The sequence below is a fragment of the Lepus europaeus genome, chromosome 1, assembly GCF_033115175.1.
Source record: "Lepus europaeus isolate LE1 chromosome 1, mLepTim1.pri, whole genome shotgun sequence".
NCBI lineage: Eukaryota > Metazoa > Chordata > Mammalia > Lagomorpha > Leporidae > Lepus > Lepus europaeus.
This window is the reverse complement of record NC_084827.1, coordinates 82,343,613-82,366,752: the sequence shown is the minus strand read 5'-3', so window position 1 is coordinate 82,366,752 and position 23,140 is coordinate 82,343,613. Positions and strand designations below refer to the sequence as shown.

Genomic DNA, 23,140 nt, shown 5'->3' with positions numbered 1-23,140 from the left:
TTATATATCTTTGAGTACCTTCTGTGTGTTCTACAATGTTCATATTAAATTTTATTTCTTAAAATTTAAAACTGAGCAATTATCCCAACATAAATTCATAACTTCACATGAATTGATACTAGTTAATTTTCTACTTGTATTGAAAAATATAAAATTGGAAAGTGTTTTGGTTTTCCATTAACAAATTGGATTTGATTATTTTGACTACTTGAATGTTATAAAACTGTAATCTAAATGACACTTGTTAATAAATAGGTTAATAAGTTAATTATTACTAATTCTCTCGCATTAAGCATTTTTGCATTGGCATTTCAAGCTGTTAACATTTTACCAAAAGTAAAAATAATAAACATAAGTATTGATCTCTTTCATTGTCTTATCACTTTTGTGAATTTCTTATATTCCAAATTTATCCTCCCAAAAGACTTGACCATATTGAGTAATTTTAGTCTAAGTCTCCAATTTGTTTAGCATTCTAATTGAAACTACTTCATAATCAGGGTGCCAAAGAATTTTCCCAATCTCATCTTTCTCGGCTTTGCCTCACATACCCTTCTTCCACTTGATTCCTTGTACCACCTTGAAATGTCTATTGTGTCATCTCAATGCCTTTCATATGATATTTTATCTACTTATTCTGTTTACTTTCTTTTCAACCTTTTTGATTCTAAGGCGATCCAGATCATTCTTTCAACTCAGTTCAATAGAAAGTCTTCATTTAAGTTTTTCTCTCCAATGCCAAGCAGGTTCACTTAGTTCTCTGTGCTGTTATAAGTAGAGCATACCCCTAGTATAAGGAAATGCATAGTATTCCATTAAACTCATGTCACTTGGGGTAGAGATCAACACATTTATCCACAAATTAACTATTGGCACAATATCTTTTCATTTGCCTGGTCATTTAAAAATCAAAAATTATTTACTGACTGTAGAGATTTGGAACAGATGATAGAGGAAGTGACAAAGAGTAGAAAAAGAGCTGTAAATATTAAAGTAAAATTCAGTCAAAATTTTTCTTTTGAACAGGACCCTAATGATTTATTCTTTTTAAATTAGTGAGAATGATTTGCATACCTTAGTTCAGAACTTTTATTAAATCTATTGATTGAAAACTATGTGACTTGTTAAAATAGTGAAAAATCAGTATTATAAACCCTGTAAGTATTCAACAGGAGTAAACTTAATGCCTTCACAAAAATACCCAAGGACATCTGGCCTGCTCATCATAAATGCAAATCTTTTAAAGTAAATTATTTCATATTAAGTTTGAACCTTTTGGACTAGAACAGCAATAGATTTAATTTTCATTTACTGTAGTTTTGAAAGGACTTCTTAATGTTGGTTCTTCTTTTTTCAGAAAATGATCTATTTCCAAAGTTTAAAAAAAAAAGTATTTTCTTCAACAAGAAAAAAAAAGCCCAACAATAAACCTGCTTAGAAATCATGCCAATTTTCCTTTCAGATCAAGATGAATGTGCTGTGTATGGTACGTGCAGCCAGATGTGCATGAATACACATGGATCCTATGTATGCAGTTGTGTAGAGGGCTACATAATGCAGCCAGACAACAGATCTTGCAAGGCCAAAAATGGTAAGTTGTGCTTGTTGTTGTGCTTCATGGATTTTCTGTTTCCTTTCTATAGTGCCTTTTCACTGGAAAGGCGTGAGTAGCAATATGGACATTGAAGAGAGAGCTTTTGCTTCATTTTGATATGCTAATCCATAGCTAGAAATCTAAAGACTCCTTTCAGTTATCACTGATTATTATAGAATTCTTTCCATTCTAGAAAATTTCTAGTTCACAGAAACCTGTTTTAAAGAAGTGAGTTAAATGATTTGGATTAGCATGACCTTCCTTGACTTCTGGTGTTACCAGTGAAATGGTGACAGAGAAAGTTTATCTTGATTTTTGTCTCACATGAAAGAAAAATTTCGATGCAGACACAGCAGACAGTAAAGCAAGATTTATTTAAGTCAGGATCCTCCTGCCAAAGCTGCCAGGAGGGGGCACTCTAAGAGAGGCAAACCAGAGAGCCTGGTGGTAGTGGGGTTTTTAAGCACAAGCTTGAGGAAAAACTGATAGTCAGCTAACAATCAGTTAGAATGCAGTGACAAAACCCATCAAGGCCTGAGCTGCCCTAACTTGCTTGTGATAAAACAAAAGATCTCTCAGAAGTGTTTTCACAGTAAACTGGGAATTCAGAAGGGTAGAACCACCACTCCTGATAAAACTGGAACCTCCCAAGGACTGGGACAGGTATTTTACCTTGATCTTGCTAGAGATAACTTTGCACCCTCTTAGGGGGACCTTCCTGTCCTCATTTCCACTGAGACCAACCTGACTATCTATTGTTCAGTCTGAGTCCTCACACTTGTATAGATTCCTAACTTGTTTCTGTGAGGCTTAGGACTGCCTCCAAATTTTGTCCTATTCCATATGATAAAGTGATCTGCTAAAATATCAACCAGATCTCTAATCTCCCATGAGAACTCACCATGAGAACAAAAGCTGAACTCCATATAGGACATGTAGGAGCCTAACTGTCTGGCAATATTTACCTTTCCAATCTGGTCTCCCACTACTCTCCTTTCATCATCAAAGGCAATCTTACTGGTTTCCTTGTCTTTTGCCTTCCATGTTGCTCTTCCCTGTGTTCTTTCCCTTTTTTGTTTATCTGCCTGGATTGCTTTTCCTTGTGATGTCCACATTAGTGTTTCCTTCTGACCATCTGAGTATCAATTAAAATGTCAACATACACAATCTTGTCCTCTTCCATTCTACTTCCATTATGCACACTCTGTCCAATGCTATCTTAGTTCCCAGTTGTATTTATTTACAAATGTCTATTCTATCACTACATAGTTTATCTTGTTTTATTTTCTTTATAACCATTTGAAATTAATTCATTTATGTCTATTTGTTTACCATATGGTTTGTCTGGAATAATGGAAGCATTACAAGAGTATCAAGTTGTCAGTTTTGTTGAATATTAATTACTCAGTATTGATCATTGCTTAGAACATCTAGGTATTCAATATTTGTTAAAAAAAAAAAAAAGAGGGCCAGTGCTGTGGTGTAATTGGTCAATGCCTTGGTCTGAGGTGCTGGCATCCCATATGGGCACTGTTCAAGACCCGGCTGCCATCTTCCAATCCAGCTCTCTGCTATGGCCTGGGAAAGTAGTAGAAGATGGCCTAAGTCCTTGGCCCCTGCACCTGGGTGGGAGACCCGGAAGAGGCTCCTGGCTCCTGGCTTCACGTTGGCATAGCTCCAGCTGTGCAGGCCAATTGGGGAGTCTTCCAGCAGATGGAAGACCTCTCTCTCTCTCTCTTTCTACCTCTCCTCTCTCTGTGACTCTCAAATAAATAAATAAATAAATAATTTTTTTTAAAAAAAGAAGGAATAAAGGAAAAGGGGGAGGGAGAAAATGAAGTGAAAAAGGGTGGAGGGAGAAAATAAAAAGGAATGAAATGTCTTTCTAATTAAGACTACTAAATGGGGGGCTGGCACTGTGGTGCAGTGGGTTAAAGCCCTGGCCTGAAGCGCTGGCATCCCAAATGGGCGCCGGTTCTAGTCCTGGCCGCTCCTCTTCCAGTCCAGCTCTCTGCTATGGCCTGGGATAGCAGTAGAAGATGGCCCAAGTCCTTGGGCTCCTGGGCCCCTGCACCCACGTGGGAGACCCAGAAGAAGCTCCTGGCTCCTGGCTTAAGATCAGAGTAGCTCCGGCCTTTGTGGCCAATTAGGGAGTGAACCAGCGGATAGAAGACCTATCTCTCTGTCTCTATCTCTGTCTGTAACGCTGTCTTAAAAAAAAAAAAAAAAAGACTACTAAATGAGTGCTTCATCCTTAAATTTTTGAATTTTATGTTTCAAACTGTCTTTTACAGCTTGCCTAGAAATAATGATGTAGTTTCTCTGTTTCCAGCTTGAAGTAAATACTCTGTAAATATGGTAGATCGTCTTATGAAGAAACTATGGAATGAGCTTATTACAATAGGATAAGGCATTTTTTTTTTCTGTGTGTTAGGGATGAATTAGTTTGGGATCAATGTAGGAAATTATATGGAGTATGATATTCTACCTGACTTCTAACTTTCCCCAAATCTGGTTTTGTATAATGAATTTGCGAATTAAGTTGTGTTGACAAATTAATGAGTAGTCTCCCTGCCCCCTCCCTTATTAGCAATCAGTCAATTAGGCATGAGATAGAATTCTTTTTTCTAAAGCCAGATTGAGTGAAGCATTGGATTTGCTCTGCAAGCTGTTGCTGTTTGGTCCCTGTACACATAACCCTTGTTATGTTCAGCCATTTCCCTGAGATACTGTGGTTAATTATTTAGAAAATATGTTGATATACAAAAATCAGAAACATTCTTATACATCTTAGTTTATTTCTTTACATTACTGATTTGGTTTATGAAGTTGTATTTACTGGGAATGAGGCAACCCTTGAGAAATATTAGATCAAGTTATATGTTCCTTTTTTTTTTCTACCACTGAGAATTTGATTTAAAATATTGATGAACTAAAGGAGGAAAGTCTTGTTCTTTGCTGTTTCTATTGATCTATACAATATTGTTGTGATACACAGGAAGAGTATAATGTAAAAAAACCTATGGTTACATGGAAGCACTTCCCTTTTCAAGACAGATAGGTTATCAGACAATAATAGGGTGTTAACTAAACAGCAGTGGTACATTGTAATGCCATTCTACTTCAAGGGAATTTGATGACTCTTGTATTGATCGTAGATAATATAGATCCCTTTATCTCTGGGTCCTTAGCTTGAGGAAAGTCTTAGCCTACAGCATTTGAAAACTAAATAATTTCCGTGGGAAAATGATGTGATTTATAGTTTAAGGAAATTATGTAGCTAGAAAGATGCATCTAAGCCTGCAACAAACTTTGGCTAGCTCAAAAGTTATAGGGCTACTTGAACTAATGTACTGGAACAATCCAAGAAGAAAACTGTCAGATTTGTTGTAGTTTTTTTGTTGTTTGTTTGTTTGTTTCAAATTTACAACAAATGAAGCAGAGGATATTTTTGGCTTCTATTACATGTAAACATCCATCAATACATAGTTTAAAAATCTTTTGGCAATTTTATTAGTGTTTTATATAGTGTTGCTATGCATGACAAATATTGGGAAAAAGTTATACATTGAGTCTATTTGTTTTGAAGCTTTTCTATTCTTCATTGTTTGAAAAAGATATATGTATTTATTTGAAAAACAAAGTTGCTAGAGAGAGAGAGAGAGAATTGATCTTCCATCTTCACTTCCCAAATGCCCACAATGACTAAGGTTGGGGCAGGCCAAGTCAGGAGCCAGTAATTCTATCCTGATCTCCCACATGTGTGGCAGGGGCCCAAGCACTTGGGCCATCTTCTTCTGCTTTTCCAGGTACATTAGCAGAGAGTTGGATTGAAAGTGGAGCAGCCAGGACTAGCATCAGTGCTCCTGTGGGATGCCAGTGTCCAAGGTAGCAGCTTAACCTGATGCATCACAATGCTGCCACCTCTATTCTTCCTTTCAGCTAACTGCTGCTGAGGTTGATCCCTCTTCTTTTCCCTACTGTTCAACCCTTCTGGACTCTACAGCCTGATACCCCTTCCAATTCCAGGAGTCTCGCCATCTGGGAAATGTGGGGTAATGAGAGCGTACTTGGGCTGGCCCAAGACCATATGTAGAAGACATTCAGGACTGAATAGGAAAGAACAATGTAATTTATCAAGAACAAGTCATGCCATGGGAATCTAGATTGACCCTGATACTGATACTGAAATATAGCATCAGTTGTTTCAGACTTGGGAGGGATTTCATGGACAGTGTAATCCAAGTGTATAGTTATACTGTGTCTTTTCTTAATTCAAAATAAATATAATTTCTGAAAGAAAATCTGCAAAATATATTTTGAACAGTAACTATGATTTTAATATGGATACTTGAATTGCTTGATAGCATAGGAAGATATATACTAGAATATACATGTCATGAGGTATTGTTCATTATTTTGGAATGAAACACATCAAATATTAGTTATTTTCTAATTAAGACTTGCCATTTTAAAATGTTAAAAATAACCACTTATAGGTACACCGTAAAATTTGTATATCTACTTTTTTGAGAAAGGAGTTTTAAGACTGACTTGTCAAATCTGAAAAATGACTTTAAAAAAAAATAGCTTTCTTCCTTTTAACTTTATTAGGCTGACTTAAATAAAAATATATGTTGAATGTGGACACTTAGGACTGAAACCTGTCTTGTACAGAATGTATAAATATAAAAGCAATACCAAGTGGTGTTTAAGTTGTGAATTCTCGGCATTTTCATTTATTATATTCAGTTTCATTGGACTGTACTTTTTAGTGTCCTATCTACCAGCAAATCTACGGATTGCATTGAAGCAACAGCAAAACAAAGAACAATAAATAATTTTATGTTCATCATTGCAGGCTCAGTGCAACAAATGGTGCCCTGGAAAAGAGTGTACCCCCTTGCTAAGGGGTAGCATGAGCAATGAGGGAAGGAAGTCCACTAAATTACTGGCAGGATTTTATTACAGATTATATTTTGTTTTTCATTGGTTTGAGGAACTAAGGTCGAGAAGACTGTTTAAGGACTGGAACTCTTAATTGAAAGAAGGAATAATACCTGTGTAATCCAGAAAAGCACAGCTATGGGTAGGGATCGATTGGAAGTGGGTTCACATTGCTTGCTGTTTTCTTTCCTTCAATTTCTTTAAAGGCCAAAAAGGAATTAATGGATACTGCTTCAAAAACTAGGGGCAATTTTCCAACTAAAAGTAAATAGTTCTAAATTTTCTTTTGGAAGGTGGGGGAATCACTCATGGCTGCTGACAGGGCTGGATCTGCTTGTGGGTTAAAAAGGATGGTGGGGGACAAATTCTGTGCCATACTTTGAGTATCAGGCATCTTAGCACCACTCACTCAGTACTGCTAGTATCTCAGGTATTGAACTCTTCTTCCTTTTCATCTCTTAAACAGTATCTAGTATTAAAATATAAATATGCTAATGAAGGGTAACATGTTATGTCTTAGTAATCTTCCTAAATTATGAAGCTGGTGACTCAGATCTGTTTCAGTATACCATCTCACTAAGAATGGCGTCCTACAAAATGACTGATGTATGAAAATTCACCATTCACTGTTTTTAGTATTTTTGCATAGTCCAAAGCTCTAGCTCCTCCCCAGCTTATCATTTCATTGAGCGTTAAGTGTGAGTGGTACTTTGAGATGTGATGGTGTATGAAGGGCTTTTGGACGGAAGTGAGCCTGGTAGATCAGCGCTAGTACAGTAACACAGATCTGTTGATGTTTCCCTTGTCTTACATGTGTGATGAAATGGTGCACACTCTGGTAAACAGTAAGTGGCAGGAAACTGGCTGCATGCCTGCTACAGAGAATGTGCTTGGTAAATGTCCTTGGGATGCCTTTAGCAATTTCTTTAACATTTGGGAAGCAAAATAAAGGTGTTGGATAATGAGGATCATAAAATGGAGAGCAAGAAGCCTGCCACAGATTCAAAGAAGACTGAGATATTAGGTCAATTTTGTCCTATAATTCAGCACTGACTCAGGTTGTGTCATGGGGTTGACATCAAAGGCTTGTTTGTGAGGTTAGGCAGAATTTCCATAGGGGTAGCCTCCCTAGCAAGGCATTCCTCTCAGGTACACATAAACCTTCATAAGGGCTATGGGCTTGCTGTACAAATGCAGCCATAGAGCAATCTCCCTGATCTGTCCTGAGACTATGTTGCCCAAGTCTCTGTTCTGCAGAGAGTCTGGGGCTTGTCAGGCTGCCTCTGAAATCGTGGCCAGGGAGCCTGGCCATTGAAATCATTTTTCTATTCTATGGAGTGTTTCCATCCCACATCTTCCCTGATCCATCACTAAGTTGCAAATCACATTCCTTGGCAGGATAGGGCAAGAATTTCTGAAGGACTTTCCATTAAACAAATTACAAAACACACATTTTTTTTCCTACCCAAAAACTGTTAATAAGTATGCCAGGGTTGAGGTGTAAAAACTCCTCATGAATATTCTGTAGTTTTGTGTGTGTGTGTGTGTGTGTGCTAGGGAACATCATCTTCACAGTCTGGCACCTTTCTTGACATCCAATCTTTTTTTCAGCAACAAAGTTGCAAGATTGATTAAAAATACAACCATGGCATTTTATGTGTCTTGGCGCCTTTTGTTTACATGTAGTCTAAGAAAATACTAGACATCGAAAGAATGTACGTCTTCCCTTCCCTTTTATATTTGTTATCCCCACTGCAATCCAGCTGAGGTTATCTGTGTTAGAGTATGGAGAGTTCTTTTTTTTTTTTTTTTTACAGTGTTATATTTATATACTCTAGATTTGAAAATTTACAAACATTGTCTTTATGAACAGTTAAGCACAGTTTTATTTTTCTTCTGTTTATGAGGGACAGATGGAGAGAGGGAGAGAGAGAGGAAGAGGGAGAGGAAGAGAAAGAAAATGCATCTTCTGGTTCACACCCCAGATGCCTGCAACAGCCCCTAATAAGGACCAAAACCAGAAGCCAGTAATTTAATGCAAGTCTCCTACAGGGATGGCAACAAACTAATTATTTGAGCCATCACCATTGCCTCCCAGGGTGTGCATTATCAGAAAGCTGGAATTAACTGGGAGTAGAGTCAAGACTTGAACTTAGTTACTCTGACATAGGACAGACACATTTTAACCCACAATGTAACCACTAGGCCACACTCTTGGCCCAACAACTTTCCATCATGATATTTAATTTTTGTTTTTTAGAATGGTTACTAAATTATTAATTGAGTGTACTCAATTTAGAATATTTGGCAAATTATATCATGCTCTATAATTAAATCTCTACCTTACTTTAAAACTGTATAAATCTATGTGAAGAAAAGAAATGAAGCACATTTCAATTCATAGAAATTATGAGTTGTTAAATTGATGAGGCAAGCATATTCATATGTATATAATGTTTGCATTGTTTTACTTGGGAAACATGTGGGAGTATATAGCTATTGTAATCCTCGGGGGGGGGGGAACCTTAAAAACTGAGTAGACAGAATAATTTTGCCTTTTCTTACAAGAAAAAAAATTAGAGAGCCTTTCAGGGCATTCTGTATATCAATTGGAATCAACAGGGATCAAAAACACCTGGAGTAATAACAGTGGTTGGAGAATGCCCTTGGGCACACCCCCCTAGAGCCCATACTTGCCCTTCACAGCAATGACTCACCTTCTGCATTTCCCCTGTCAAGCTCCCTTGGGTCACTTTAGTTCTGAGATGTGTTGTGTTGATTTCCTTTTAAATGTGTGTGAGTGTTTCTTAGCACTGGGACTCATACAGCTCAAACTCTCTGCCTTTTATGAGATATAATCCTGGTAAAATTCTTAGATAAATTGTAACTTATTAAGCTTTAGATATTTAGAGCAACATACCATTAAGTTACAAAGAATAAATCTGATAAAGTACCCAGCAATTTGGTATATCAGTATCATTGTTTATTCAGAATACTTATCAGTGCTTATAATAGCAAAGCAGAAAATTGTGATCGTCAATACAGGTTGTATGTTCCCATGCTTTGACAGCCCTGTCAGAAAACAGTGAGGTAGGTTAAATGACCTTTCCTTTTTCTTTCCTCTAGAAAACGAGTTTTCATATATCTACCTTCTACCTCTTTATTCTAAGGTACAGATATGATTTCAATTTCTCTGAGAAAATAGAAGCAATTAAGAAAGAACATTCTCAGTATAATTCCATGAAATCCGTCATTCGTTGTGAATGTAGAACCAACCCCTCCATCTTCCTGTTATTTGTATTAAAGAGTAAATTAACATTTCTGCTATTGAAGGCCAATCTGCATTTGTGTACCAATCCCATATTCTCTTTACCTGTTCAAGCATCAGAGTCACACAATTGTCTTGATTCCTTGAATCACTAATGTCTTCCATTAGCACAGAACATCTTAAGATGATTCAGAATAACCTTGTTTAAACCAATTTTCTCACCCAGTGACCATTCCATTTCTCTTTTGTATTATAATTTTTAATTTATTTATACAAATGAAACAGATTTCACATATTACATATATACAGTTTTAAGAACATAATGATACTTCCCTCTCTTCCTTCCCTCTCTTGCTCCCAATCTCCCTTCTCCTTCCTTGCTTATTTTTCTCTTTAATTTATGCAATTACATACTTTATTTTTTTCTTTTTTTCAATATTTATTTTAAAGTCAGAATACGGAGTGAGAGGGAGAGGCAGAGCAGAGAGAAATGTCTTCCATTCATTCACTCCCCAAATGACTGCTATGGCCACGGCTGGGCCAGAAGGAAGCCAGGAGACAGAAGCTCCACCTGGGTCTCCCACGTATGTGTTAAGAGCCCAAGCAGTTGGGCCATCTACTGATGCCTTTCCAGGCGCATTTAGCAAGGACCTGGAGCAGAAGTGGAGTAGACAGAACTTGAACCTGTGCCCACAAAACCCACCCAACTTCTGTTCATTTTTGTTTCAAATTTTATTAAGTAAATATAAATTTCCAAAGTACAACTTTTGAATCAGCGGCTTTTCCCCCATAACCTCCCTCCCACCTGCAACCATCCCATCTCCTACTATCTCTCCCATTCCATTCTTCATTAAGATTAATTTTCAATTATCTTTATATACAGAAGATCAACTTAGTATATAGTAAGTAAAGATTTCAACAGACTGCACCTACACAGACAAAGTATAGAGTACTGTTTGAGTACTAGTTATACCATTAATTCTCATAGTACAACACATTAAGTACAGAGGTCCTACATAGGGAGCAGGTGCAAAGAGACTCCTATGGTTGGTTTAACAATTTACACTCTTATTCATGGTGTCAGTAATCACCTGAGCCTCTTGTCATGAGCTGCCAAGGCTACGGAAGCCTCTTGAGTTCACCAACTCTGATCTTATTTAGACAAGGCCATAGTTAAAGTGGAAGTTCTCTCCTCCCTTCAGAGAAAGGTACCTCCTTCTTTGATGGCCCATTCTTTCCGCTGGGATCTCACTCACATAATCTTTCATTTAGGTCATTTTTTTTTTTTGCCACAGTGTCTTGGCTTTCCATGCCTACAAAACTGTCATGGGCTTTTTAGCCAGATCCAAATGCCTTAAGGACTGATTCTGAGGCCAGAGTGCTGTTTAGGACATTTATCATTCTATGAGTCTCCTGTGTATCCTGCTTCCCATGTAGGATCGTAGGATCATTCTCTCCTTTTTAATACTATCAATTATTATTTGCAGACACTGATCTTATTTATATAATCCTTTTGACACTTAATCCTATCTTTTTGATCAGTTATGAACTTAAACTGATCACTTTAATAACTAAGATGACATTGGTGCATGTCACCTTGATGGGATTGAATTGGAATCCCTGGAACGATTCTAGCTCTACCCCTAGGGGTAAGTCTGATTGAGCATGTGCTGAACTGTACATCTCCTCCTTCACTTATTCCCACTCTTATATTTAACAGGGGTCACTTTTCAGTTAAATTTAAATGCCTAAGAATAATTGTGTGTTAATTAAAGAGTTAAACCATTGATACTAAGTAGAAAAAGAAAATACTAAAAAGAATAAAATAGTAAGTTGTTCCTTGACAATCAGGACAAGGGCTGATCAAGACATTGTTTCTCATACTGTCCATTTCACTTCAACAGTTTTCCTCTTAGGTGCTCAGTTAGTTGAAACCGATCAGGGAGAACATATGATATTTGTCCCTTTGGGACTGGCTTATCTCACTTAGCATTATGTTTTACAGATTCCTCCATTTTGTGGCAAATGACTGGATTCCTTTTTTTTTTTTTAATGCTATATAGTATTCTATAGAGTACATATCCCAGCATTTCTTTATCCAGTGTACTGTTGATGAGCATTTAGGTTGATTCCATGTCTTAGCTATTGTGCATTGAGCTCAATAAACATTAAGGTGCAGGCAGCTCTTTTATTTGCCAATTTAATTTCCTTTGGGTAAATTCCAAGCAGTGAGATTGCTGGGTTGTATGGTAGGGCTATATTCAGGTTTCTGAGGAATCTCCAAACTGACTTCCATAGTGGCCTAACCAGTTTGCATTCCTACCAACAGTGGGTTAGTGTCCCTTTTTCCCCACATCCTCACCAGCATCTTCTATTACTTTCTTTATGATTTTGTAATTCTCATCGTAGAGATCTTTGACATCCTTGGTTAAGTTTATTCCAAGGTATTTGATTGTTTTTGTGGCTATTGTGAATGGGATCGATCTTAGCAGTTCTTTCTCAGCTGTGGCATTGCCTGTGTATTTGTGCATTGATTTTATATCCTGCTACTTTGCCAAACTCTTCTATGTGTTCCAATAGTCCCTTAGTAGAGTTCTTTGAAGCATTTTTAAAATCAGCCAATATCTTAAGTTTTAAATGCAAATATTACCAATTAAAACATAGAGGGATAGGTTTGAGTTTATAAAATGTTTCTGTAGCTAAGTTAGTTCCTGCTGGCTACACTTAGAAACTGAACTGACCCCTGGATATGGATTCTCATCATATGGGGTTACCTTCTTTATAATTAAAAATGCGATTAATTAAAATCTCTATTTAACACATAAACCTAAGTGAGGACTTATAGTAGAGTTTATTGGGAAGATCTCTGAGTAGGGGCTTTTTTTTCTCTTTATAACCTTTGCTTCCAGTAAGAATTTTGTCACATGGGGCCATTCTTCCTTTTAGAAATACATTGATCTATGTAGGAATAAAGATAGTTTTCTCCTTTCACCTGACTCCTTTCCGAATCCATTCCAGATTATCACCACCTGTGCAATGTACAAATAATACTTACACTTTACTTTGTCATCTAGCATAAATTATACTGTGCCACTTATAAAATCAGGGGAAAAGACAATTTAGAAAGTTAAATGGGCAATTTATCCTTCCCACTAAATTATACTTCCCTGTCAATATCCTGTATATTATATCTGACTTGACATTCTTATTTCACTGGGTCTTATTTTTTTTTCTTTTTTTTTTTTTCAATTTGTTCTTTTGTTGAGAGAGAGAAAAGTCCTAACCACTGATTCCCTGCAAAAACGCACACAGTGGCCCAGGGCTGGGACCCAAGTCGGGAGCTCTGAACTCAATCCAAGGCTTCCACATAGGTGACTGGAATCCAACTGCTTGACCATCACTGTTACCTCCAAGGGTCAGCATTAGCAGGAAGCTGGAGTGAGGTACTCCAATGTAAGACACAAGTGTATTTTACCAGCAGTTTAACTGCTAGGCCAACTATATTTCCCTAATGCACAGTTTTGATTATGTAAACTCTGTTCTTAAAATTAACATTGGTACACCATTGTACCCAAATTAAAAACAAATATATCATTATAACATTCAATAACCTGCTCAATATGTTCTCAGCTTACTTTCTCAAACATTATAAAATACTGTGTATTTGAATCCAGTTCTTTTTACTTGGTAGCCATATCACCCCTTTTGTAAAAGATTTTTTTTTTTATTTGAAAGAGTTATACAGAGAGAGAAGCAGAAAGAGAGAGAGTGAGAGAGAGAGAGATTGGTCTTCCATCCGCAGGTTCACTCTCCAATTGGCCACAGCAGCTGGAGCTGTACCAATCCGAAGCCAAGAGCTAGGAACGTCTTCCGGGTCTCCCACGTGGGTGCAGGGCCCCAAGGATTTGGGCCATCTTTTATTGCTTTCCCAGTCCACAGCAGAGAGCTGGATTGGAAGTGGAGCATCTGGGACTTGAGCCAGCGCCTTTATAGGATGCTGGCATTGCATGTGGCAGCTTTACCCGCTATGCCACAGTGCCTCCCCAGTAGCTACATCATCTTAACCAATTTACTTAATTTCTAACCTAGTTTTCTAGGCTGTAAAATATGGATAATATTAATATGACTCATAGTAATGATGTATTAATGGGTATGCAGATAGTTCTTTCATATGCTGATTTCATTTCATTTGGTTAAAATCCTGGCTTCCTTATTTCCATCTCTGCATGTCAAATTCCTGCTGTTTCATTAAGGCAAGACTAAGATCAAATGCCATTAACATAACAGAACTTCTGACTGCACTAAACAGGTGTGTCCAACCATTTTTTATGACTTAATGACACAATATATCTTTCAAGAAAGGCACCAAACTTGGTTATAAAGATACGGATCTTTGTAGATATGCCTTAAACTTTCTACTAGATTATATTTTTCTTGAAGTCATTGATTACTTTCAGCTTATCGTTGAATGCCTGTGATCTATATATATTCTAAATAAATACATTTATGCATTCAAGGATAATTCAGCATAAATTCATTATGATAATGAAAAGTAGTTCTAAGACAGATTATAAACAAGTAGTAGAAATACAAATTTTTATTTCCTAGCCTAGTAATATTTTTAGTGTATCTTGCTTTTCCATATTTGATTCATTCATACAATGTTTTTTTCTCTGTTAAATGTTATAAAAATTTTCTTCTGGTATAGGACATTATATACTTATTCAATATCCTTCATTTACATATAGAGGCTTTTTTATTAACAAAAGAGTAGCGGAAAACATGAAGAAATCAATTTGGCCATTATGTTTTGTGGAGAAATGCAAACCTACATATTTCTTCCTTTATGTATTATTAAATTGATTCACATTTTCAATATGATTTGGATAATGCTGACCTGTAATTTATTAAATTATTTTAATAATACCTTTCCATCTATTTAAATCTAGATAATTTCTTTCTATTACATAGCTAAATTTTCTATTTGCATAATTTTAGAAAATTTTCATTTCTAACTTCATGCTTTATTTTTAAGCTTTATATAGCTTAGATATGATGAAGCAAAATAATACATTAAAATTCCTCTTTTAATTATCTTATGTTTATATTTGCTTAAGCCAAGTTGTTGAACCATATAGATTACAATTTTCTCTTTTCTCACTACTTTAGTTTTACTTTCACTATTTTATGTACTTTGCATGCAACTCTTCATTTAAGGTTTTAGCCAGAACTCCACAAATATTGAGGTACACCCAACAAACTTCAATCAGTGGAGATAATTGCCTACAATTATGGGTTTAATTATGGGAAATAAAACATGGTATAATTAGATGGTATATATTTACATACACATTTCTTTTATACATATATTTGTTGTTTATATTTACTTGTAAGTATCAGATTCTAGAACTCCAACCCCTCAAAAAAAAGGACACTATATAAATGAATACTTTCCCAATTGAAAGGAAGAACAGAAGATTCAAATGAAACCTTAAAAACAATGCCTGTTTTTCCACACTGAAAACATTTGTCTAGCAGCAACTATATGTGAAAATCATGTTATTGGGAGATGTTATGGCACAGCCAGTTAATCCACCACCTGATACACCCACATTCCATATCAGAGTGCCTGATATAGAGTCTTGCCTCTGCTTCTGAGCCATATTCTGCTAGTGTGCTGGGAAATAGCAGGTGATGGTCCAAGTACTTGGATCCCTGCCACCCATGTTTGAGACCTGGATGGAATTCCTGGCTCCTCACAATGGCCTGGTCCAGCTGTAAACGAGGTGGGCATTTGGGGAGTAAACAGGCAGACAGAAAAGCTTCCTCTCTTCTCACTCTGCCACTCTGTCTTTCCAATAAATACATCTTTAAAAAATATCATTATTATTAGTATGTAGACATGCTTTTTGTATACCCCTTGACTGTGAGAGGACAAGGATCATTTTACAATGTTATAATGGCTTGGATTTTTTTTTATTTATTTGACAGATAAAGTTACATAGTGAGAGAGAGAGAGAGAGAGAGAGAGAGAGAGAGGTCTTCCTTCTGTTGCTTCACCCCCCAAATGGCCACTATGGCCAGAGCTACACCAATCTGAAGCCTGGAGCCAGGTGCCTCCTCCTGGTCTCCTGTGCAGGTACAGGGGCCCAAGCACTTGGGCCATCCTTCACTGCCCTCCTGGGCCGCAGCAGAGAGCTGGACTGGAAGAGGAGCAACCAGGACAAGAACCCGACACCCATATGGGATGTGGCACCGCAGGCGGAGGATTAACCAAGTGAGCCATGGTGCTGGCCCCATGGCTTGGAATTTAAACAGATACTTTTATGAATCTAGTCAAATAAATGTTTCCATTTTACCATGTTTCTCTTCTATACCCCCAATTTTAGAACCAATCTTCAAATACTATAGCATTGATTAATTGAATATATATTCTTGGAAAATGTTAAGTCACTTTTCATTCAAACAATGCACAATTTATATCTCTATTACTATTTAGAGAAATAGGTTTTTCATTTTGATCCTGTAAAAATAACTGTGATGTGTGTGAGTACAATTTTCCTCCTCCAGCATGAGTCAATTGATGGCCTGTGGTAGAGGCTTATTCAACCTAAGTGCTGGCTCTCTAAGTTACACTGTTGAGCAAGTGCTTTCTTGTGTTTCAGTCTCTTCTATGTGGAGAACTAATGGTTATTACCTCTCAGTAAGTGTTGATGTAGGTATCGCTTTGACAGAAGTCATCTAACGTGCTTCCCAACTGTTCCTTTGAGAAAACTGTCCATTGACACTAAGGATGGCATCCAATAAGAACATCACATTTATTCTGGTCAGCCCTTCATCCTCGTTACCCAAGCTAATAGTGCTCTTCAGTCAGCATGTGGAACTGGAGGTAATGATACACAATAGAGATCAGATACACTGCAGGTGGAGACAGACTGCAATCCTTGCCAGGGTTATATCAGCTGATGTCATGAACTAGGCTCAAAGATTTTAATCCTTGGACCCTGGTGATTTCTGTGGGTTTTCATGTTTCAGTGGCTTGCCCCTGCCCCTAACTTGACCTTGTGTTTATTTGTCTAAAGAAGGAAGACACGATTATTAACTAGCAGAAACCCATAGTCTTATTTCATTAAAGTAATTCATATCTATGATTATAAGTAGCATTCATTTAGTATGCCATTTGTCCTTTTAAAGTCACCACTATTAAACCAAGACAGATTTTGAGGCATTTTGACTGTTTCTTTGCTGGGTTTCTGTTTATCCTGGGCTTTAAAATCAATACTTTATACACACACACACACACACACACACACATATATATATATATATTCACTGGGGCCAACGCTGTGGCGTAGTGGGTAAAGCTGCCGCCTAAAGCACTGGCATCCCATATGGGTGCCGGTTTGAGACCTGGCTGTTCCACTTCCCATCCAGCTCTCTGCCATGGCCTGGGAAGGCAGAAGAAGATGTCCCAAGTCCTCGGGCCCCTGCACCCATGTGGGAGACCTGGAAGAAGCTCCTGGCTCCTAGCCTCAGATCGGCACAGCTCTAGCTGTTGCAGCCAATTAGGGAGTGAACCAGCGGATAGAAGACTCTCTCTCTCTCTCTCTCTCTCTCTCTCTCCCCCTCTCCCTCTCCCTCTCCCTCTCCCTCTCCCTCTCCTTCTCCCTCTCCCTCTCTCCCTCTCTTTCTCTTTCTTCCTCTGCCTCTCTGTAACTCTGCCTTTCGAATAAATAAATAAACATTAAAAAATTAAAAGAAAAGAAAATATTTTCACTAAAATGACCAAATAAACCACTCAAAAAAAGCATTTATAAAAGCCAAATAAATTTATTGTGTTAAATAAGCGTTGCCTAAGTTATCTATTAACCTATTTTATTTCAGTTTCTCAGGGGAATCTCAGTACCCCTTTATATTGTAGTCTCTCTCCAAACTATGCTTATGATATACTTAACTGCACTGGCCAGTAGCTTGCACAGAAATAGTTTTCTAAACCTGGGCTTTGCATAAAGCTTTGCAGAAAGAAAGCTTTCCGTACTGTTTCATTTTAAGTGAAAGGCAATTTCACTGAAAGGTCATTTCAGTTATCAGATAAAGACACTAAGCACTGATGTTATTGTCAGCAGATGTTGGTTCAAGTGAAAACACAACCCTCTAAGACCCTGCCTTAACCTGAGAAATCTGTATTCAACAGGTTTCAGAAGTACAAAGTGTACTGGAAAATGACAGCACTAGGAATGTAGAAAAAAGACCATGTCTGGACCTCCAAATTAGGGAATGGCAAGGGCAAGTGTAACACCGATGAACACAGATTTAAGAGATTCGGAAGCTGAATGACAAATCAGGCAGAGGTGGACAGTTGAGAAGGTTCTAGTAAGCAAAGGAGATTTACAGTTTTACTGATGTTTCTGAGCAAGCTCTTTGATGTGGAAATATCTTAGGATTTTGGAGTTGCTTTTATTTATTTGAGAGTTATAATTACAGTGAGAGTGGGAGAGAGAGAGAGACAGAGAGAGAGAGAGAGATGGGTCCTTTGTTTCACTCTCCAGATGCCTCCAATGGCCAAGACAAATTCAGGAGCCAGGGGCTTCATTTGGGTCTCCCAGGTGGGTGCTGGGAACCAAGCACTTGGATCATTTACTGCTGCTTTACTGACGACACTAGAGGGAGCTGGATCAGAGGTGGAGCAGCTAGAACATGTGCTAACACCCATCTGGGATTCTGGCATTGCAGGAAGTGACATTACCTGCTATGCCATACACTGTCCCCTGTTCTTAGCATTTTTTGCTTTATTTGCTGGTTTATATTCTTGCAGTCCAAGATAAGTGTATTGTCTCCAGTGAGAAAACCTTTTGGGGTACAATGTTCAATATCGTTTGTTCATTTTTGTTTTGCTATTTATTGTTTAATAAGTAAAAATTTTCAACATCTTTTTTTAAGGTAGAGAGGAATTCTGTGTTGTTATTGGGATAATTCTAAGGGGTTGCAAAGCTCAAACACTCATGGAAGGCATTGGGGATGCATTTTAGAGTTCGTATTTTAAGCTTGCAAGGAATGATTCCAAACCATCCTTACTAAAGGGCTCTTATCTGAAGAAAACACAAGGAACCTGTGACCTCTACTCCCACAAGAAATAATAGAAGCCACTAAAAAATACTCCTTAAAAACTAGACTTTTTTGGGGGCTGGCGCTGTGGCGCAGTGGGTTAACACCCTGGCCTGAAGTGCCGGCATCCCATATGGGCGACAGCTCAAGACCTGGCTGCCCCACTTCCAATCCAGCTCCCTGCTATGGCCTGGGAAAGCAGTACAAGATGGCCCAAGTCCTTAGGCCCCTGAACCCCTGTGGGAGATCCAGAAGAAACTCTTGGTTCCTGGCTCCTGGCTCCTGGTTTCGAATCAGCACAGCTCCGGCCATTGTGGCCAATTGGGGAGTGAACCAGTGGGTGGAAGATCTCTCTCTCTCTCTCTGACTCTCCTCATTCTGTGTAACTCTGACTTTCAAATAAATAAATAAATCTTTTTAAAAAAACTTTAGACTTTTTTATCATGTAGCCATAATATGTGCTTTTTTTCTCCCATTTTGCAATGCTCAACATGATTTTTTTATAGAAAGATCAAATGATGCTTAGAAATGTTTTCAGTTGCCAGTTTTTCTCTGAATTTACTTAATAGGTTGAAAAAAACACCGGGCCGGTGCCGTGGCTCAATAGGCTAATCCTCCACCTGAGGCGCTGCCACCCTGGGTTCTAGTCCCGGTCCAGGCGCTGGATTCTTTCCCGGTTGCCCCTCTTCCAGTCCAGCTCTCTGCTGTGGCCTGGAAGGCAGTGGAGGATGGCCCAAGTCCTTGGGCCCTACACCTGCATGAGAGACCAAGAGAAGCACCTGGCTCATGGCTTCAGATTAGCATGGTGCTCTGGCCGCAGCACGCTGGCCTCGGCAGCCATTGGAGGGTGAACCAGCAGTAAAAGGAAGACCTTTCTCTCTGTGTCTCTCTGTCTCACTGTCCACTCTGCCTGTCAAAAAAAAAAAAAAAAAAGAAAAAAAAGAAAGAAAGAAAGAAAGAAAAAAAAAAAACGATTAAGTACAAAAAAATGTACTGAATTATCACTGGGTTCTAGACATTTTTCTAGATGCTGGAGATACAGTGTTAGAAGTAGATAAACAATGAATCTAAAACATAAATAATAAGGCTGGCTTGTGCCATAACAGTAAAACTGCCACCTGCGATGCAGGCATCCCATGTGGGTGTCCATTCAAGTCCTGTTGCTCCACTTTTGATCCAGTTCCCTGGTAACGGCCTGGAAAAGGCAGCAGAAGATAGCCCAAGTATTTGAGGCCCTGCCACCTACCTGGGAGACCTGAATGAACCTCCTGGCTTCAGCTTGGCCCAGTCCCAGCTGTTGTGGCCAATCTGAAAGTAAACCAATGGATGGAAGATTCATTCATCTCTCTCTCTCTCTCTCTCTCTCTCTCTCTCTCTCTTCCTCTCCCCCTCACTCTCTCTTCCTCTCTCCCTTCCTTTTTCTCTCACTTTCAAATGAAGAAATAGATCTTATATGTATATACTATGTTGTGATGATAAGGGAAAAATAAAACAATGAAGGTGTACAGGGTACGGAGGCTTGTAGATTTTAGAATAAAGTGACAGGTGAATCCCTCACCAGAAGATGACGTTTTCATAAAGTCAGCCAGCCATTCTGGTGCTTGGAAAGCTTATTCCAAGCAGAGGGAAGTAACTGAGAAGGCAACTTGCCTGGCTTGTTCAAGGAGCACTAAGAAGCGCAGTATGTATAGAGAGAGATGAGTAAGGGTAAGCACAGTGAGCAGATGAAGTTTAAAGCTCTAGTAGGAATACAAATCAGATGGAGTTCACGTTCTTACAAAGGTAGTGGCTTTTGTTTTGATTGAGATTGGATCCCTTTAAGGAATTAAGCAGAGGACTGATCTTATTTGCCCTGTGATTTAAAGACATAATTGTAAGGCCACCACAAAACACACAAAACAACAGAGTAAGGGAAAAAGTTTATTGGGGGAAACCTGACAGAACAGAGGGAAGGGGTGAAGAAGGAAAAAGAGAGCACCTGTCCTGATATCCCTTTGTCATGGGGCGGGTAGAGAAGTAGGAGTAGCGAAACCCATTAGGTTGGGGGTGGAGCTTTACACTGGTGGTTGGACCATGAGATTTAGGGCCAAAGCCTACCAATGCCAGGCAGCGAAAGGAGCCAGGGCCTAAGATGGCGTCTGGGGTAAGATGGCGCCACAAGTAAGGCAGCGCCATTTTACCGACAATAATTATGGTTATTTTGTTGGGGTATAGTAAAGAGGAGAAAGGCATCGATGGAAGCAAGGAAACCAATTAGAAGTCCATTGAAGTTATCTAGGTGTGAGATGATAGCAGCTTGGATCAAGCTGGAAGCCATGGTCAGAGTAAAGGGGTGCGATTCCTGATGTGTTGATGTCAGAGTGGGAAGGAGTTGTTGATGCACTACCTGTGGACTATGAAAAAACAATAGTTGAAGATTTCAAAATTTGTTCCTTAATTTGCATAAAAGTTACTCTGAATATTATTGTATAGCTAAATTTTCTCCGTAGTGGCTTTATGTGAGGCTTTACTGTTATTTTTAAATAGGCTATTGAGAAGGCTTTCATCAAAATTCACCCATTTGAACACTGCAAAGCTGCATTGTTCAAAAAAGTGATACTGAACAAGAGTCTTTTATATCTAGAATCTTATTTTCCTGATTCCAGAGAAGGAATATGGAAGGAAGTGGCTTGTGATCAAAACCTAGTTGCTAAGAGAATGTGTGATTGTTGGCTGTTGGGGTCAGTCCAGGAACCAATGAGGCCAAAGTCACAGGTGTACTCTCTGTATGAGCCTATGAGCTTTGGGTGTTCCACGCCAGAGAATCTATTTCTGGCCTCATCAATTCATCTCAAAAAAGCATGCCCTTTTTCACAAGGAAAGCCTGGAAAATTATACGGAAAGGTCAGTCCAGATCCATCATCATTGTGAGAAAAACAGCCCAAAGCATTTCCTTTATTTACTGCCAATGAAAGTAAATAGCGTTGCCTTCACATTTAGACAACATATTATGATTACACAATAAGGAATACAAATGCTCAGTGAAATATGTTTGCTTAAAAAAAGTGAGCTGAAATAGTCAATGAAGCATATACATGATTAAAAATAGTTTTGAAAGCATTTTTTATAAATTTAAAGATGCATTAAAAGTATAAGAATAGTTTTTACTGAATAATGCAAAGTTGTCAAACAGTGTAACATAGTGACTGTCATTGAACTCACTTCCTTCTTCCTGTTTTATTCCAGAACCTACAGAGAGGCCACCTATGCTATTAGTTGCAAATTCTGAAACAATTGAAGTTTTCTATCTTAATGGAAGTAAAATGGCAACCTTGAGCCCAGCCAATGGCAATGAAATTCATGCTCTGGATTTTATTTATAATGAAGACATGATTTGCTGGATTGAATCAAGAGAATCTTCATATCAACTCAAATGTATTCAGATAACAAAAACAGGAAGGTTAACAGATGAATGGACAATCCATATTCTGCAGTCCTTCCACAGTGAGTATTTCAGTTTACTCTTTTCTGAGTATGTTACCATTTAAAGGTTTCATTTACAGACCAGTAGGCAGGATTCTCAGATTTCCAGCACAGCTTATGAGTATTGGAAAGTTGTATATATATACACACATATATATGTATATATATACACACACACACACACACATATATATATACACACACAAATTGGATTTAGTTAAATAACTCTATTCATTCCTTTCTATATGTTTTCAATATAGAAAGTTTATTTATGTAAGTAGCAAATTACAGTACTGCTTGTAATTCTTTCTTTAATGCTTATTACAGTGTCACCTAGCTGAGAATTATAATTTTTTCAGAGTGATAGTTCACAATGTGATAGTGAAGGTGTGATATCTTAGAGAAAGCAAGAAACAGAGCTGATGAACTTACAATCTTGTTAAAAAGTACCTTGAAAACTATTTATGTTAATTGGCAGTAACTACCTTTTTTTTTTGTAAATCAAAATATTTGTACATCTTTTCCCATAAAGTACCTTGTGATTTGTTATTAACTTCAATTTCTGAGATATTCTCTGCCTATGTATCACCATAAACTAAAATCATGATTTTATACACACACAGATACATACACACACACCCTTTCTCCCCTCTCCATTCCAGAAAGGAGTATAAAAATGTGTTGATGCTTGCCCAGAGAATGCATACACATGACATGTATGTAGCTATGTTATCATTTACAAGAATATTTTTGTTACAAAGACT

General features: G+C 37.9%; 1 protein-coding gene across 1 annotated transcript in view; it reads left to right on the top strand.

Annotated features, from left to right (window-relative positions):
• The window catches only part of LRP1B (LDL receptor related protein 1B), a 2,136,850-nt gene that overhangs the window by 962,194 nt on the left and 1,151,516 nt on the right, over nt 1–23,140 (top strand). The window contains exons 5-6 of the mRNA XM_062186250.1: nt 1,463–1,591; nt 22,140–22,397. Coding sequence (XP_062042234.1) covers nt 1,463–1,591; nt 22,140–22,397 — 387 coding nt within the window. The remainder of the gene's footprint in view (nt 1–1,462; nt 1,592–22,139; nt 22,398–23,140) is intronic.